Raw genomic sequence first — 18118 nt, forward strand, 5'->3', positions numbered from 1 at the left:
TAGAAAATGAAAAGAAACAGCCTTATAAATAAGTAAATAAACCTAAATGTCATCTGCAATAATATTGAATACAAATATTTTTAGAAGATAAGATAATCATAAAGTATAACTACCTTAAGATGAGAATTAATATTATTAGGATCCCTGTTAGTTAGATCTATGTCCGCCATCTTGGGTGTCTGATAGGCTGGAGATTATGCGCGTTTCTGCTGGGAATGTGTACATATTTTTGAAAACATTTTAAAAAGTTTTGTCCTTTCTTTTGACTGAGATAAATCTTTTGTCTCAACCTAGACTGAAGTTCATCTAATAGTTTTGAAATGCATACATGTGTAACTTATTTTGAGGACAATGAATGATAATTCTGCACCGTGTGCAGTGGTAAAGTACTCTTACTGACGTGACAGTTTTTTAATTAAGAAATAATAAATATGTGCCTATATTTTATCAGTTAATAAAATATGGGCAGGAGTTCGGATGCGTAATAATTAAAGCACGAGTGCGTAGCACGAGTGATTTAATATTCGCATCCGAACGACTGCCCATATTTTATTAACTGATAAAAATATTTGAACATATTTATTATTTCGATTCTAAATCTGACCTGTCTGGTGCTGATATTAAGGCAATATGTACAGAGGCTGGTTTATTGGCTCTGAGAGAACGGAGAATGAAAGTGACAAATGAGGACTTTAAAAATGCTAAAGAAAATGTGCTGTACAGGAAGAATGAAGGCTCACCAGAAGGACTCTATTTATAAGATTGGAAAATTAATTATAATTTATTTACTGTCAAAGTAGAATCTAGTTGACATTTGTTGTGCCTACAACGCAGAAATTGTAAACTACACACACGACCAGACATAGATGCACTGGTGTTGAAGTTGAAACTTACCGGGCTGAAACATATTCTTACGGTAAAATATAAACAAATAAATTCATCAGTTAGATATTGTTTGTTTCAGAAAATTTGATGTACTTTTTATTACTACTACATAACACTGAAAAAGTCGAGTATTTAGTCGGTATATAACGGAAGCAGAGTAGAATCTCAGTCGTGTTACAATCGTAGGGCGGAATGGAAGAGCTATATTTTATCGTAGATTCATGTATAGGCGATTTCGCTATATGTTTATATAGCAACTGCTGCGGATCGTGTTAGAATTATAATTAATATTATTTTATCAAAACCTTTAAGCTAGATTTTGTTTGCAAACATACATGAGCTTTTTCGTTAATATGTCACGTTAAGTGTTGTTAAGATCACATTTTCATTGTTATGACAGCATACAGAGTTGGTGAATTCGGGTAGTCACAAAATATTTTGTGTCCATCAGGTTTGTTATATCCTTGTTCCATGTGTCCATTTAATCAACCAATTTTGTATTAATCGTAACAAAATTGGCATACACTATTTCTGTATATCATGCTATAGTCTAGAACTATAACGTTTTAAGAAAAAATATGTTGAGACTACATCTCCGAGAATTGTTATGATACGTTTAGGACTTTGTTATCCTAAAACTGATGGCAACGTTAACAGTTAGAATGGGTAAATATTACGTAACGCTTATGCATCATTGAGAGTCGCGAAATATTATTCAGCAAAAGAGCGAAAGCAAATCTGAACGCCAAATTAGAAAAAGTGTTGAAGTTTGATGTTCAATTAGAACTTGATGGAATTTAAGAAGGAGTATCTAATTAAAGGTTGTTAGATCTGAGTCGAGAAATGTGCACGAGTTTTGAGCGGAATTAAACTTTAATGCGCGACTTTAGAAGCGCAGTATTATTTAGCGAAAGAACGAATGCATATTTCTCGATGCAAATCTAATAATCTGTTGATGACATAGGGGAATAAACAAACTAAACTTGACTCAAATGATATATTTGCCCTTTAATCAATCTCGTCGTTAAAGAACTTTAAACGTGACAAAACGCATGAAACTGACGTCATTGACAACGTGTCGTGAATGACATGAAAAATTGAATTCAGGTTCCATTGTAACATTACGGACTTTACAGTTGAATATGTAACAAAATAGCATTATTAATGCTATAAAGTCAAATTATTTCGTGAGCATACTATTTTTATTTTGTAGATTTGACCGAAACGGCTATTTCACAGTTAGGCCTAAGTCAACTTTTGGGCTTCAATATTTAAAGATAGGATGTATTGGTATCGTAGTTTTGTAAGCATGTAATTTCGTGGATTTCGTTGTTTGCCCTCAAGTTTATAACGATTTCTCCGTACACTACAAGTAAGACTTACTTTTTCTGTACAAGAAGGAAATGTGGTATATCACTTCAAAGATCTAAAAAGTAGACAACAGGTCTTCCTTATCGAGGCTTCTATGTATTAGTGTAAGTACTATCAGTAAGTGTTTCCTAGATTGTCTGTTGTTTGTGTAGAGAATTATCGCCTCTTCGTACAATAGTGTGTACAGAAACACACAGTTTTCCTCTGTGCAGTGTGTGTAGATTATAACCGCTCATGCCTGAGTCTCATATTGTTGAAGTACATGCCACATGCTTCACATGTTGGGGTCAGGAAACAGTTTACCGTTGTCCCATAGCATTTCTGAAACATCCCACACCATATCGAATACCATCTTAGCTGCGGAGTGCATAACCAGATGTGCCAAAAGGCCGTCGTGGCAAACTCACATCCCCAAGCGAGTGCGATGAAGATACCACAAAGAAACGTGAGTGTTTTGTAGCAGCAGTTCTTTCCACATGTAAAGCATTTATAACTGTTGGTCCAAACGCAGTCTATGCTATGTATGCCATCCGGTTCACCAAACGAATCAAAAAAATCAATCTGAAAAAGATAAAAATGTGCAAATTAAGTACATGTATTTATTTGCCGAAAATGGTTTCTTAGTTACAAAGGCATATATGTTTAAAAGGTATTTTACGCGAGTAAAATTTGCTTTGGTTTCGGAAATGATATTTATTTGCAGAGTTGAAGCAAAGTCTATATCACAAATTGTACAAAGAAAACTATTTTAGCTTACAGTCTTGTAGATCTATCATTATTTGAAGAAACGAGGAAAAGTTAACTAAATTCAATGATCTTTCTTTTTGCTCAATAGATTTGAATAATTCCTTCTTGTACACGATACAACATAATATTACAGGCTAAAATATTATACAAACTTTAGTAATCTAATTTTTCAACTGCATGCTTGTACACAGACACTTGGATCAGAAGATCCAGTCTCTTTCATAATTCTGGAAAAAGTCGAATGCTCGTGTGTCAATCATTAAACACATTTTGTGTCGATAGGAACAATTAAACAAGTCCCCATTGCTATATATCCATTTATATAGCGTGTTTTATGGGTGGAATTTGAGCGTATGCCATATTAAAGAGCTAAATAAATGAGCAAAATACATTTTTGACCTGGCGACCTGATCCAAATATTCCGAGTTTTACTTACTCTTTCATTAATTGAAGAAACTTGGAGCATACTTGGTTTTTGCTTGAACAGAGAAATGTGTATCTATGTTGGAAATGCATGTATTATCAACTAAACCAATGTTTACAAAAGGTAAAGAAGAAAAATCTTTTAAAATTACCTTTATACTTGTTAGTTGTGTACTCTATGTCACTGACTATTCTACTAGCTATTGCTGGTTACACTGTAAAGCGCATGCTTTTTCTACGCTGAGATATAAAACAGTACGCAATTCTCATTCATCTAGTATCTAATATATTTCTTTGTTTAATTGTCCACCGAATGCAGTCAAAAGGAATCAGTACATCGATACGGGTATTATGTTAATGGACAGGCGAAAATGCAGGTACAAGTAGTTTTATTCTTAATTCAGGTGTCAACTGCACATTTCACAAAGAAAATAATATTTTTTTCTGAAAGTGAATAAAATTTGAAATAAGAAATTAAACAGTAATATGTAACGATACGACGGGGTAAGGAGGCTCACTTCGTGATACAGTGACAAATATTCCACCGATCCGAAACTAATACGAAGCCGCCACGAACATTAAACTCTTTGCGATGCTCTGCAACTAAAGTCTTACAAGGGGCCTTCGTGGCCGAGGGGTTTAGGTCGCTGGCTTCGAATCATTTGCCCCCTCACAATGTAGGGACTAAACACTGATTTGGGTGTAGAATTCTTTCAAGTGCGAAAGCCATTCAGCAGGTTTGCGGAAGGTCGATGGTTCAAACAAGGTGCCCGCATGTACATGAAATAATATTCAAGGAGGCACCTGAGGTCTCCTTCCAACATGAAAAGCTAGAAAGTCGCCATATGACATATAATTGTCCCGTTACTCAACAACAAAAAAATAAAACACAACTAAAATCATACGTCCATTGCAAAGCTTCCTGTTTATATATAGAGAGAATAATTTATATTAGTTTTTTGTAGAACACCAAGGCACAGTGCTAACTGATGTGACCAACCCTCATTACTATTGAACATCTTTGTGATATCCAAGAAATAAGTAAAAAAAGGTAAAACTAATGTTATAAGGCAAATGCGCTGACAAGATTATACAGTAAAAGTCACCGAATGCAATTTCAAAGCATATAGAACAAAAATAGTAATACATTTGATATGCTATGAAGTTATAGATGTAGATCAATTTAAGACATCTAAATGTGAAGTAAAGTATTTATTTTCTTTACACAGGTAGCAATTGGCTTGAGACGTTAATGTATTTTTAAAAGTTATCTGTATAAAGTATTACAATATATGATGACTCTCTTTCCGTCAAAGAGGTCATAACAAACACGTTATTATATTGTGAGAACGTGTATGTAGTCTCTTTCAAATGAGGATGATTAAGGATGATTGAGCATATTTTGTTCAGTAGTTATAAAGCAGTCAATTTTCCTGTGTGTAACCAAATAAAGCTCATGATTTATCATGTGTGATGTGATGGCATCCCCAATACATGGCAATACAGATTTCACTCATACGTTTGTTCAGTACTTTGAGCCTAAGCTTTCGTCATTTTATTAGTTTATTTTAAACATATTTTATTGCATGTAAGACATGAAGTTATATAATTACAGCACAGATAGACATTAACAATCAATGAAATTATAGCACGTTAAAAGTTTATATCAGTAAATAATAGGGTTCTGATTTAAGCGGGTGATATGGGCCGTTAGGGGTATCCTTTCATAAGCAAATACAGTCTTACAAAATTCGCTGTATTTGTTACTTTGCTTGGTTGCGTTCTATGTTTCCAAAGAACATTCTTATATATTTTATAATATAGTAAATCAATGGCTATGCTATGAGGATATAAAGTAAATTCTAACACAAGTTTCTCATTTTATTCAGGCTCAATGATAAAAGGTAATTCAGCACTCTCGTGCAAAATAGAGTTCCTGTTTTGACCAGAAAAGTGTCAACTATATATTGATTTCCTTTATATATAAAGCAGATTAGATATGTAGCAGATGATTTTTAAGACAAACTGTAGTGAAGACTAACTGTATAAAGTATGATAGTGCTCGTTCCTTAAAGGAAGTCATAACACTACACGTACGCTGTCAGTGATATTGTTATTTTGTTTCAGATTGTGTGTTTACATGACGATTACCGTGGTTTGTTTACTAGTAGTTAGGCCTTTGTAATCTTAATTCTGCTCAAAAGCAACCCACAGGCCTCGCAAACTGGACCCATACAGCAGTCGATGCACATGTTGTAGCATTTTCTATATACAATACAGTCGATTTGACATTTCGCTAAGCTTGGTGTGATGCACCAGACATGGTTGAAGGCTATACCGGCGAACTGGCATCCCCAGGCCATGGCAATACATATTCCACATAAGAGGGTGGCCAGCTTGTAGCAGCAGTCTCTCCAGAGGTTGAAACATCTGAAAGAGAGCTTCCAAACACAATCCATGGAACGGGCTCCTTCGGGCTCACCAAGAACATCTTCAAACTCAGCCTAGAAATATAATAATAAGAAAACGTCATGCGTTGGTAAACGCTGACACATGAAAAACACACTGGATGTAATTTCATCACTAAGTGCATGCCACATCAAAATTCAAGGAATTACAGAACAGTGTAAGAAGAAAATAATGGCTTTACCTTTTATCATGTGCATCACAAGTACCAAGACCTCTGGAGTGCTTACAAACACCACACTCGTGTGTGCGAAAAACGTTTCCGACTATAAGATAATGCAATTGTTAAATTTATTTCTAAATCTTATTGTTAAAATAAATTGTAATTTCAAATACGTGCACCAAACCGTTTTAGGAACGCAACACATAACTCTTGGTTTAAGCTCAGATTTAAGAACGTTGCGTAGTATGCAATTTTACCCCTACTTCACAAAAATCACTATGAATTAATGCCTATTCACATATAGCTGCATGCTTCATAAGACACACTACAAAATTTAATGTAACAAGGTGATGCAACATACGTTAAGATTAGAACCTCAGGCTGACATACTGATAAATTTCATTAAAATGATTTTAGTGTATCCTTCATTCCCTATTGAAAACATTTATGATTCAAACAGTGTTTACTCGTGCTTATTAACATTGACTTTCAAGCTATTCTTAAGGCTGCTTCATTATCAGTTTCGAATATTAGCTTTTTTTCGAAACGTTTGAATTTGATTTGATTTGATTTGATTTGGGTTTTACGGCACACCAATACAGTATAGGTTATATGGCGCCAAACAGGACTAAAAATTTTGGTTTCACATCTCATTTACATCGAAATAAAAACATGAGGTATGGAATCAAAATTTTCATACCTGCTGGAATCACATAGTTACTGCAAAACCAGGTGTTCAGACCATATTAGTCGCCTCTTACGATCATACAAGGGTAAGACAGTGGTTCCAATTCTTTTCATACACAGATCGTCCCAAAACCACATGGGGCTCGAAAAGTTTGAAATGTTTCATCCAAGATAACGTGTTGTTTTATCTTTTACTCCAGAAGATGTATTAAATTAGCCCTTTATACCAGGTAACCCGAGATCCCGAGATCTCTTCCTGTCGTAGAATTATCCCCTGTGTGTCATGAAATGGAAAAGGTAGCGATATTACCAATGTGTATTGTTTTAAAGGAATAATGTATTTAGGACCGACAGTTAAAGACGCTCAAAAATATAACTGTATTCTTTTGTATTTCCATGATAGTAATTATACATAACTTGCATGAAGAAATATATGAGAGTTATAAATGGACAGTGACATAAATTAAGCGAAATTTGGAAAGTATGACAGAATCTCATTCAGGATTTATTCCACAATAACTTTTTTAAATACAATTTCTGTACTTTATGAATCTTTGCACACTTTGCACATTCTGAAAATCCATGGAAGACGCAATACATTGACTTTTTAGATATATGCGAAATTTTATTACCGCTAGCAAATTGTAAGATGTAGGTTAAGCCAGAGCTTAACATGAATCAAGTTATTCCATAAATAAATACTGTGTCAAAAACATTCTGACACCGATAGACCAATCTGGCTCAACTGAAAGACATTATGTGCAGGTAAACAGGGCTGACTTCCAAACAGGGATGTTAAAAACTTTTGATTTCTTGTCTGGTTTAATAACTTGCGACAAAATGTTATTTTGATATCCAATTCGATACTTTGCGACAAAAAGTTGATTTGATACCCCATTCGATACCTTACGACAAAAAGTTGATTTGATACCTCATTTGATACCTTGTGACAAAAAGTTGATTTGATAAAGTTGATTTGATACCTCATTCGATACCTTGCGACAAAAAGTTGATTTGATACCTCATTTGATACCTTGTGACAAAAAGTTGATTTGATAAAGTTGATTTGACAACTCATTCGATACCTTGCGACAAAAGTTGATTTGATACCTCATTTGATACCTTGCGACAAAAAATTGATTTGATACCTCATTTGATTCCTTGCGACAAAAAGTTGATTTGATAAAATTGATTTGATACCTCATTCGATACCTTGTGACAAAAAGTTGATTTGATACCTCATTCGATACCTTGCGACAAAAAGTTGATTTGATACCTCATTCGATACCTTGCGACAAAAAGTTGATTTGATACCTCATTCGATACCTTGCGACAAAAAGTTGATTTGATACCTCATTTGATTCCTTGATACAAAAAGTTGATTTGTTACCTCATTCGATACCTTGTGACAAAAAGTTGATTTGATTCCTCATTCGGTATATTGTAACAAAAAGATAATTCGATACCTCATTCGATACTTTGTAAGGGAAGGACAGTCTCTAATGTTGTCAAAACTTGTTGTCCGACCCTTTTGCCTTTTGATTATGTATGTTGGAAGAGTAACGAAATATGATTAAATCGATACCTTGTAACAAAATGTTGATTTGATACCACATTCGATACCTTGCGACAAAAAGTTAATTTGATAAAGTTGATTTGATACCTCATTCGATACCTTGGAACAAAAAGTTGATTTGATAAAGTTAATTTGATACCTCATTCGATACCTTGTAACAAAATGTTGATTTGATACCTCATTCGATACCTTGCGACAAAAAGTTGATACCTTGAGGCAAACAGTTTTTTTTTAATCCAATTATTTATTTCTCTCATTTCATGATACACGTGATAATATAAGGCAAATATAATATTGACATGTAATATCAGTGATGCTTAATTCCTTGCAATACAGAATATATAGTAATAAATACAATTTATATCAATGACAATAATGCTTGACAAAAAGTATTTATACATCACAGCTTTCGTTTAACACTATATTACTAGTAATTACATTCACTCAAATATTTTAAGAATTTCTTAGCGAACATACAGAGCTTTCTATATTCAACATGTTTATAAAACTTTGATTGTCATTATTTTTTTCAATGAAATAATATTAGGCTTCTTTATATATTTGATTTTCTACCTTACACTTTTTAATGTGGAACATTCTAATAGGTAATGAAACTCATCACCCATACTTCGAGTACACAATGTGCATTTTCTTAATTCTAAATGAATGATATTGAAACGACCAGTTTGATACGTAGCGACAACAGCTGGTCAAATATTTGATTTCATTCCTTGTGGTGATTGGTTGGTTTGATACTCAAGATGATGCCTCGCGGAAAACGGTTGATTTGGTATTGGGATATACAACTGATTTAATACCGTGCATTGCTTCAGATAGATCTCTTCTTTAAACGCTTTTGGGCCAAAAACCAGCTTCCTTTACATTTAAACAAGGTGGCAACTTTTGACATCGATTAAAAAGTGTATGTATTTGAATCCTCGGTTAATACAACTCGTCACAAAATTCATCAGGTGTTTAAGTGTTACCAGAAATTTTACTGTTGCTTTGGATATAGCTTATCCCTCATGTTGTACACTTGACATTGGGAGAAAAATAAAAGATACACGTCTGTCTGTCTGTCTGTCTCGCAAGATGTATAATTTCTTAAGTAGATATAACAAAGTGAAGTACAAGCGTGGGACTCACCATACGTGAAACAGACAATAAAAAGTTAATGATTATTAATACAGAGATTTTACAATACTTTTATTGACAATGGTTGTTATATTCCTGTTCGTTCTTAGAAGTCATAACACAAGATTTAAACAAACATTGTTTTACTAATAGATATAAACATATAAAAATGTTTCACTTAAAGATTCATTGTTCAACAGTTGTTTGAGACTAAGCTTTTGTTATTTTTATCCTGCTCAGCATCAACCCGCAAGCCTCGCAAACTGGACCAACACAGCAGTCGATGCACATGAAATAGCATTTTCTAAATACAATGCAGTCGATTTGACATTTCGTTAAGCTCGGTGTGATGCACCAGACATGGTTGAAGGCTATACCGGCGAACTGGCATCCCCAGGACATGGCAATACATATTCCACAAAAGAGGGTGGCCAGCTTGTAGCAGCAGTCTCTCCAGATGTTGAAACATCTGAAAGAGAGCTTCCAAACACAATCCATGGAACGGGCTCCTTCGGGCTCACCAAGAACATCTTCAAATTCAGCCTAAAGATAAAATTGACATCATTCAATAAACGCTGACTTTGGAAAACTCGCTGAATGTTATTTCATCACTACGTGCATGTCACAGCAAGAAACATATTAAAAGTTTAGAATACTATAAGGAGAAAATAATGCCGTTACCTTTTTGCATGTGTCAGTTGTGCCCAGACCTCCAGCGTGCTTTCAAACACCGCACTCAGGCGAGGAAATATTTTATCCATGTAATAAGGCAATTGTTTGAATTCTTATTCATTTTTGCATCATTTGGTATTTCAGGGCTTTTGGGCACTACTCCGCTCCAATACGTTATGTCTAAAATCCAAAAACCCTTTATCCGGTAAGATTTTCAAAAAAGACCAGATAGTATTCTTCTAAATACTTAAATCATAATTTGCAAGGGATAGATTAGTTTTCCATTTTTGGTAAGTTCGAACGACGCATGCAAAATCCAACTAGTATATCTCCTGTACCAGTATCTGTAGAAGTTGCCGTTTTTGGGATACAAAATTGTACATGTCAAACTTTATTATCGCTCTCAAAAGGGCAAAAAACGTGTTGTTGTATTGTCTGTTTTTTCTTTAGCATAGTTTCTGATAATAGAATTCCAAATAAGTCAGTGCTGGGAGGGGTGGGGGGCGTGAGGGGTGTTGCATATTGCATTCCCTCTCGCGAGTCTGCTGTTATTATGCGTGTTTGCGTTTTATGCTTTCAAAGAATCTTCTTCGTATTTTATTGGTCAATACAATCACCATAAGTCAAGTTATGAAACTTATGTCGAATTTTCAAAAAAGAGGAAATCACAGGTTGATACCTGTAGAGACGTTTTCTCTAAGCAAATAGACTGGCTCGAGCCTAACAGGTAATAGGAGCATGTTGGTCCGCGCGCTTTGAGTTGTGGTTTATGGGGACTATTCATCCTTGTGTTTTTACCTCGCATTCATTTAAATACATCACATTTACGCCAAACTGTTAAGATTATCGTATTCAAAACAAAAACGAAAAGACAACGTAAGAAAAATTATCTTTTGAAAATTGTAAAAGAGGCGACGAGTTTTAAAATGTTTCGTTTATTGTAACAAATCCTTAGATAGTTTAAGCTAAAAACGTGACGCCAATATACAAAGTTCAATATTGAAATATCTCGCTAATTATTGTTTGAATGACTTATCGATTTTATCAGGTTTAAACGTTTCCAAAGGTTATATATATATAATAACATGTTAAATCTGTTTTCTTGTTTATAATCTTTTGATCAAATATTTTATGGTATATTGTTGTACTGACATTGGCAGGTATGGTCCTATTTTCTGTCATAGCGACATCAAAACACAACAAAACATATCTATCCAACGGCAACCTTCATGTATATACCGGCTAAAACAGGCGAGACATAGGTCCAAGGCGAGACATAGGTCCGAGGAGAGGCAAAGGTCCATGGCGAGACATAGGACCGAGGAGAGACAAAGGTCCAAAGGCGAGACATAAATCCGAGGACAGACAAAGGTCCAAGGTGAGACATACGTCAAGTGAGACATAGGTCCGAGGCAAAACAAAGGCGAGACAAAGGTCCAGGGCGAGCGAGACGTAGGTCCGAGGAGAGACAAACGTCCAAGCCGAGACATAGATCTGAGGCGGGCATAGGTCCAAAGCGAGACATAGGTCCGAGTCGAGACATATGTCACGTGAAACATAGGTCCAGGGCGAGCGAGACATAGGTCCGAGCGAGACAAAGGTCCAAGGCGAGAAAAAGGTCCAGGGTGAGTGAGACATAGGCCCGAGCCGAGACATAAGCCCAAGACCACAAGGCTTGACATTGATCCAAGGAGAGACATAGGTTCGTACGAGGCGAGATAAAAGTCCAATGCGAGACATAGGTCTGAGGCGAGACATAGATCCGAGACAAGACATAGGTCCAAGGCAAAACATAGATTCGAGGCGAGACTATAATCGGGTTCAATTAATACAACGTTTTCTTTAGAATTATTCAATTTTAAATTAACATACAAAAATTATACATGAAAATGTTTCTCTCTATCTTCCTTCTCAACCATTAATCAAAATAATGCTTTCAGTTTTCCTATTTTTGCAGACAACAAGTCATAGCAAAGCGTGTATGAATAAAATGCACATGATTAATTCTATGTAAGTCATGAAAACAAATCATCGGGAAGAAAAGAATGATTCGATCCTTTCTTTTACTATTTCTTTGTTTAAATATTCAAAATGTCATGTTGATGAACTGTTGTTTAGTTTATGACCCATGCTGGTACCTATTGTCATGTGTGCATTTTCTCTACTGTGAATCAAACACATTTTCATTTCAAAACAAGAATAAGTATTTTCATGCGCGATGTTTTACAGCCGACGGAAGTCAAAGAAATCGGCTATGTGTTACTGAATTGATTTTGTCGTTAATGTACAAAAATGAGCCGTGCCATGGGAAAACCAACATAGTGGGTATGCGACCAGCATGGATCCAGACCAGCCTGCGCATCCGCGCAGTCTGGTCAGGCTCCATGCTGTTCGCTTTTAAAGCCTATTGGAATTGGAGAAACTATTAGCGAACAGCATGGATCCTGACCAGACTGCGCGGATGCGCAGGCTGGTCTGGATCCTTGCTGGTCGCATACCCACTATGTTGGTTTTCTCGTGGCACGGCTCAAATGTTTATTTGCCTACCAACGAGTGTGCTAGTCTGTCATGTAGGCTAGGGGTATATGTTATGGAGTCGGGCTTTTCGCTCTTTACTAAGATGGACAGCTGTCAATATAAGCAGGCCATGTAATGAACCGATTATTGTCTGTTTTTTTTTGGGTTTTTTTAAATATAAGCCGGTGAAGGTTTTGGTAGGATGAACTTTGCTATTTTAAGATTATTATTTGCATTTATATACTAGTATGCATCTAAAGCAGTCCATGTGCGGAACAGAGCCACTTAAAACTCGTTACTGATAATTATATAAATGCGTACGCATCTCTTAAAACAATTTTATCATAGGCCTAAATGATTACAATACCGCTTGAGGATATCTTTGAAACCATAACTTCAAATTTCAGTCCAGTCATTCGACAGAAGTTCAGTCGTTTCCATACATAACAATTTTACCTTCAGTTTACTAGATAAAGTACATGCCTGGCCTTGTATATGTACTTTTATTTCTATCATTATTAGTAGTTTGTACAATATTAGTCAGTTTTGGTTATCGGTTTTGCCGTAATGTAAGCTAAAACCTAATCGATTACTATGGTATGTATTAAATCAATACTATAGATTAGCAAATATAGGCCATTGCAACGGGACAATAACGGAGTAAATATTTGTGTTGTTACCAAGGCTTGCTAAGTGCCGTGACCTTAGATTGTTAAAGAGTATTCAATAATCATTATAATAGGTTTATACATGTATGAAATAGCAGTAATAATGTCAGTATTTCCCGCTTGTATCTATAGATCCAAAATTCCAAACTATAAACAACTTGGCTACCTTAAGAAATATATACTGCGTAAAACATTATATATATGAAATAACACACATTGTGGGCAACTTTGCACGTCGGAAAATGCTATGTCGGGAAATAGCCATCCACCTGTTAGAAAGGTGTTTATATTAACACAATAAAGGCCGATACTTAAATAACATACATGTTTTGTACATGGTGTTTTGAGTACGTAAATGAGAGAATGAGGGTGTATTCTCAGTCCCCTTTCTTTATAGCGTGAATTATCACTTATATTTATCAAATATTCACTCCTACAACTTAAGAGACATTTGAAAAATAGTACTGCTTATATATTCAAGTCAGGATGGGAATGAGAAACAAATTCACTTGCGTTACTGGTATTTAATATTTAAACATACGTCGCCAAAAAAAAAAAAAAAAAAACAGAATTGGTGCCAGCGTATTTTTTCACATTCTTTCCATATATAGGCTAGAAAAAACTTAGGCACTATTTGAAAAAAAGACATGTTTTAATGTGTAGTTAGTAAAACAAGCCTTTAATTTTTTGGAAAGTCAATGTTGAAAATAGTAAAGCGGATAAAATCTATGTAAACCCTCTTTTAAGATGATTTTGTGATTTTATTTTTAAATATTTCAGGCTGAACTTTATACGATTGTGTGTCAAGTCTTACTTGTACTGCAATGGAAACATACATACTATATTACGTGTATTTAAATGCAAATCACAAAAATCAAACGTGGCCTTTGGACTATATAGTGTAGGCAGAATTTTAATTCATGAAATACGCTATAAAATTTTACAGTCGTCAAGTATTTGATAATCAATAAAGCGGTCGATTTTAAGTGCTGTTATAAACCACAAAGACCTTGGATTTGTTAAAGGTATATTAGAAAAGGTCAATAAAATAGTGTATTTTGAGCACATCAATACATGATTGTTTTGGACACAGGCTTGGTCTGTTTATAGTAACGCTCCCCCAGGTATGTTAAGCTAAAAACTATACATTGTGCAACTTTGGCAATAGTTATTGACCGTATTATATTCGTTTTAAATATTTTTTAAAACATGTAATTCTTTCCATGTGGTTAAGAAATAAGATAATAACTTATTCCAAACTATTTCAAAAGTGCTTCGATATATCTATCAAATCATTTAAAAGAACTCTGAAGAAATATGACGTTTAAAACATTTGAATATTTGATATATTGTACATTGAGGAATTTCTTCACTTAGCTTCCAAAATGAAATACATTTTTACTCAATGCGCATTTATATATGTTGTTGTTCCAGTTATCCTGAAAATAAAACGTGCATAAAGCTTGTGATAGTGTAAAAAGTTAAAATATTTCACCTAATATATGAAAGACAACCACCGAAAAAATTTTGTTTTATCATTCTTCTGAAATATTTTATTCACATTTCATTTACAAAGTATTTCGAGTCTTTATTCCCCTTTGATACTCATATATCCCTTATATATTCCTATTTTTACGGGAAATTTCTCGTTTGTTGCCAACTATTAAAGAAAAATACAAAATAAGAAATAGGTAAATAATGACGTTATGTAAATGTTCTTAGTTCTTTTATTGTAGATACGATCAAAACAAGGGTATTATTCTAAAGAAACTATATTATTTATAGTTACAAATATCATTATATGTATGCTAAAATGTCATTATATGTATGTAAAAATGATATGAAGTATCTCTTAATTATTCCTTTTAAAAAAATCTTAAATGCAGTGTAACAGTAAGGCATTTTTGTTTGAGCGGAAATATTTAATTAACCTAAATATATCTAACGTTACACGTGCATCTACGTTGTGCTGCGCGCCTACCTTCACGTGGGCATTGAGATCATTGGGGTCACGGTTTACCAAATCTACTGTAGCCATTTTTTAAAAGTCTTAGTCCTAGTCAGAAGAAAACACTTCTAAACGAAGCTGTTGTCGTCACAAAGCGGTCTCAAAGTTTCAAATTTATATTTCAGTATTTATATTTTTGTTTCCATCCCTTGGATACGAGTGAATGTCTTTCTGAAAAATATCTTTATGATTAACCAACGAACCAAATCTAAACTTTCGTAATATGAATATAATGATATCATTGTCACCCCTCATTAGACTTTTTGATCCTGATGAAACTTGAAAAAGGTAAAACAATAGATATAACATTGGTTTTCAGACACGTGCATGCAGTGTGTCATAGTGCCATATGTTGCAACATTTCACCTTGTGTATGTAAGATAATTTGACACGCTCGAAGAAATACACGTTTTGTGTACTTGATTAATCATTAAGTCCTCTTTTCTTCATTTATGTATGCATGTATAATAATAATAATAATAATAAAAATAATAATAATTAGAATAATTTCGCTTTTATTTCGCTTGTTTTTCAAGATATTTTTTCTCTCTTGCCTATGGCCGACTTATGACGAAAATATAGTTTTTATACAAACGTGTATTTTCCCAAAGAAGCCAAATGATCTGTATCAAATGCATATTTCGAAAAGCGGACTATTTTTTTTCATATGTTTATATCATAATTATAACATGTAGTCTGGATTCTGACTGACCAGACAGTGAGCTGCATTTTCAAGTATGGTAAATGTCACAGTAATTAAAAAACAAAATCATTGCTGTTTTTGACTACACATGTTAAAAGTACATAACTTACATGTTTTATTCAAATATTGTACGTTCGTATTAAATTTAAAACTGGAAGTTTATGATTAAGTCCAAGTAAAAGGTAATATTACCACCAAATCAAATGAATACTTAAACGTGCAAGTAATTATGCATTAATTTCATGTTTGCTAAATGATGACATATCAAATATCTATCAAAATGCATTTAAGTTTAAAGAATAAAATCTTAGAAAGCATCAATATAGGTCGCAGCTGTTAAGCGGAAATATCTAATTTTCTTCGTTTCTAATGCTACACGTGCATCTATATAATCATATATTCGAGGTGCGTGTGCCATACCTTCACGTGTCCGTTGAGATTATTGGGATCTCGGTTAACCAAATCTACTTGAGCCATTTTAAATATCTTAGTCCTCTATAGATAGGAAAAAAACTACGGACGAAGCTGCTATCGCCACAAACAGGTCTGAGAGCAGTGTGAGGAGTTTCAACTTTATATTTCGTATTTATTTTCATGTTTCTTAACCAATGGATACGTGAAATGTTTTCTTTATAATACACTAACGAACCAAATCTAAGATATGTATAAAAACATAAGCTAATTCTGTTACATTCAATAGAATCATAAGACCCCTTTCAAAGTTTTCCATTCCGTTAGTTATATGAATATAAATGCAGTTATTGAAGCAATTAGAAAGATCTTTTGCACGTGGGTGATTTACAATTAAACAAAACAAAGGACATGGTTTAAGTTTTCAACACGAATAGAGTATCATTTTTACCTACAATATACATATACTATAATTTAGTGATGTGTTACTTATCTCTCTTTTTCTTAGAGTTCTATTAAAAAAATGTATGTTTAAATGCCAACTTCACTGACGTTTTTTTCCTGAAAACAAACGGCTGCAACTAATATATAACGTGGTTCTCTATACCAATATGACACCAGGTGGTGATCGGGAGAGGCAGACGAATTACAGCGGCTTCATATGAAGGCCAGTTTAGGATATTTTGTACCGACCAATCTTTCAGCCGAAATTGCTAAAGTCTGTCAATCTATGTATCAAAAAGGACAGTGAATCGACCGAAAATACCGAAAACTGATCATTTTCTATTATAAAGGGCACTGAATCAGCTGGTTATCTCTAGAGAGCACAGGCAGAAACGTTTCTTTTGTGTGTATTAAATAAGCCAAAAAGGACGAAAACTGTTCATGTGCTTATTATAAAGGGCATGGATTCAGCCAAAACGGCCAAAAGCTGGCAATCTGTGTATTACAGAGAGCATTGAATCAGTTGAATAGGCCGAACGGCTTTTTGTGTGTTAGATAACTGAGTCCAAAACTGTTCATGTTTTTAATTATAAAAGGCATGGAATCAGCCAAAAAGGCCAAACACTGGTCATCTGTGTATTATAGAGGGCACTGAATCAGCAAAAACGGAAGAAAACTGGTCATCTGTGTTCAGCCGAAAAGACCAAAACATTTTTTGTGTACTGGATAAGCCGAAAAGACGAAAACTGTTCACCTGTGTATTATAAGAGAGCATTGAATCAACCGAAAGGGCCGAAAACTGTTCATCTGTGTATTTTAAATGGCATTGAATCAGTCAAATAGGCCGACAACTGTTCATTGGTGTGTGCAACACATAGTCTAGTACTGGTGAATGTCTGAATTAGCCGAAAGGTCCGGAAAGTGTTAGAATGATAATTTTATGTATTACAAACAGTATAGAATTAGTCGAAATGCGAGCGGAATGTTGTATATGATATATGAGTGGGGTTGATTGTGTAACATAATTAATTAGATAATTCTTGTATGAAAAAAAGAACATCACATTTGCCTCATTTCTATACATGAAAAAATCCTCGTCAAATCAACAGAAATATATAGTGTTCCTAATCGTTATAATCGACCCGGCAATATATATACATGTACTGCATCATCCCATTGAGGGTATGGGTGCAGGTGCGCATCAGTGCAGTGCGAACAATTAGAGCAAGTGAGTGATCATAAA

The 18118-nt window shown here is 34.3% G+C and overlaps 1 protein-coding gene across 2 annotated transcripts; it reads right to left on the minus strand.

Annotated features, from left to right (window-relative positions):
- Nucleotides 1-5294: 5294 nt before the first annotated feature.
- Nucleotides 5295-16597, minus strand: LOC123528794 (caveolin-3-like). Of its 2 annotated transcripts, none has more exons than XM_045308797.2 (2): nt 16441-16597; nt 5295-5930 (listed from the first exon to the last, which is right to left on the minus strand). In XM_045308797.2, exons 1-2 carry the CDS (start codon nt 16495-16497, stop codon nt 5598-5600), a joined length of 390 nt encoding a protein of 129 aa, XP_045164732.2. In that variant the 5' UTR covers nt 16498-16597; the 3' UTR covers nt 5295-5597. The 2 variants fall into 2 exon arrangements, with proteins under 2 accessions (XP_045164732.2, XP_045164731.2); XM_045308796.2 differs by lacking the exon at nt 5295-5930 and adding an exon at nt 9494-9995.
- Between the last annotated feature and the right edge of the window lie 1521 nt (nt 16598-18118).

The sequence above is a fragment of the Mercenaria mercenaria genome, chromosome 13 (genome assembly GCF_021730395.1).
Source record: "Mercenaria mercenaria strain notata chromosome 13, MADL_Memer_1, whole genome shotgun sequence".
Taxonomy (NCBI): Eukaryota; Metazoa; Mollusca; class Bivalvia; order Venerida; family Veneridae; genus Mercenaria; species Mercenaria mercenaria.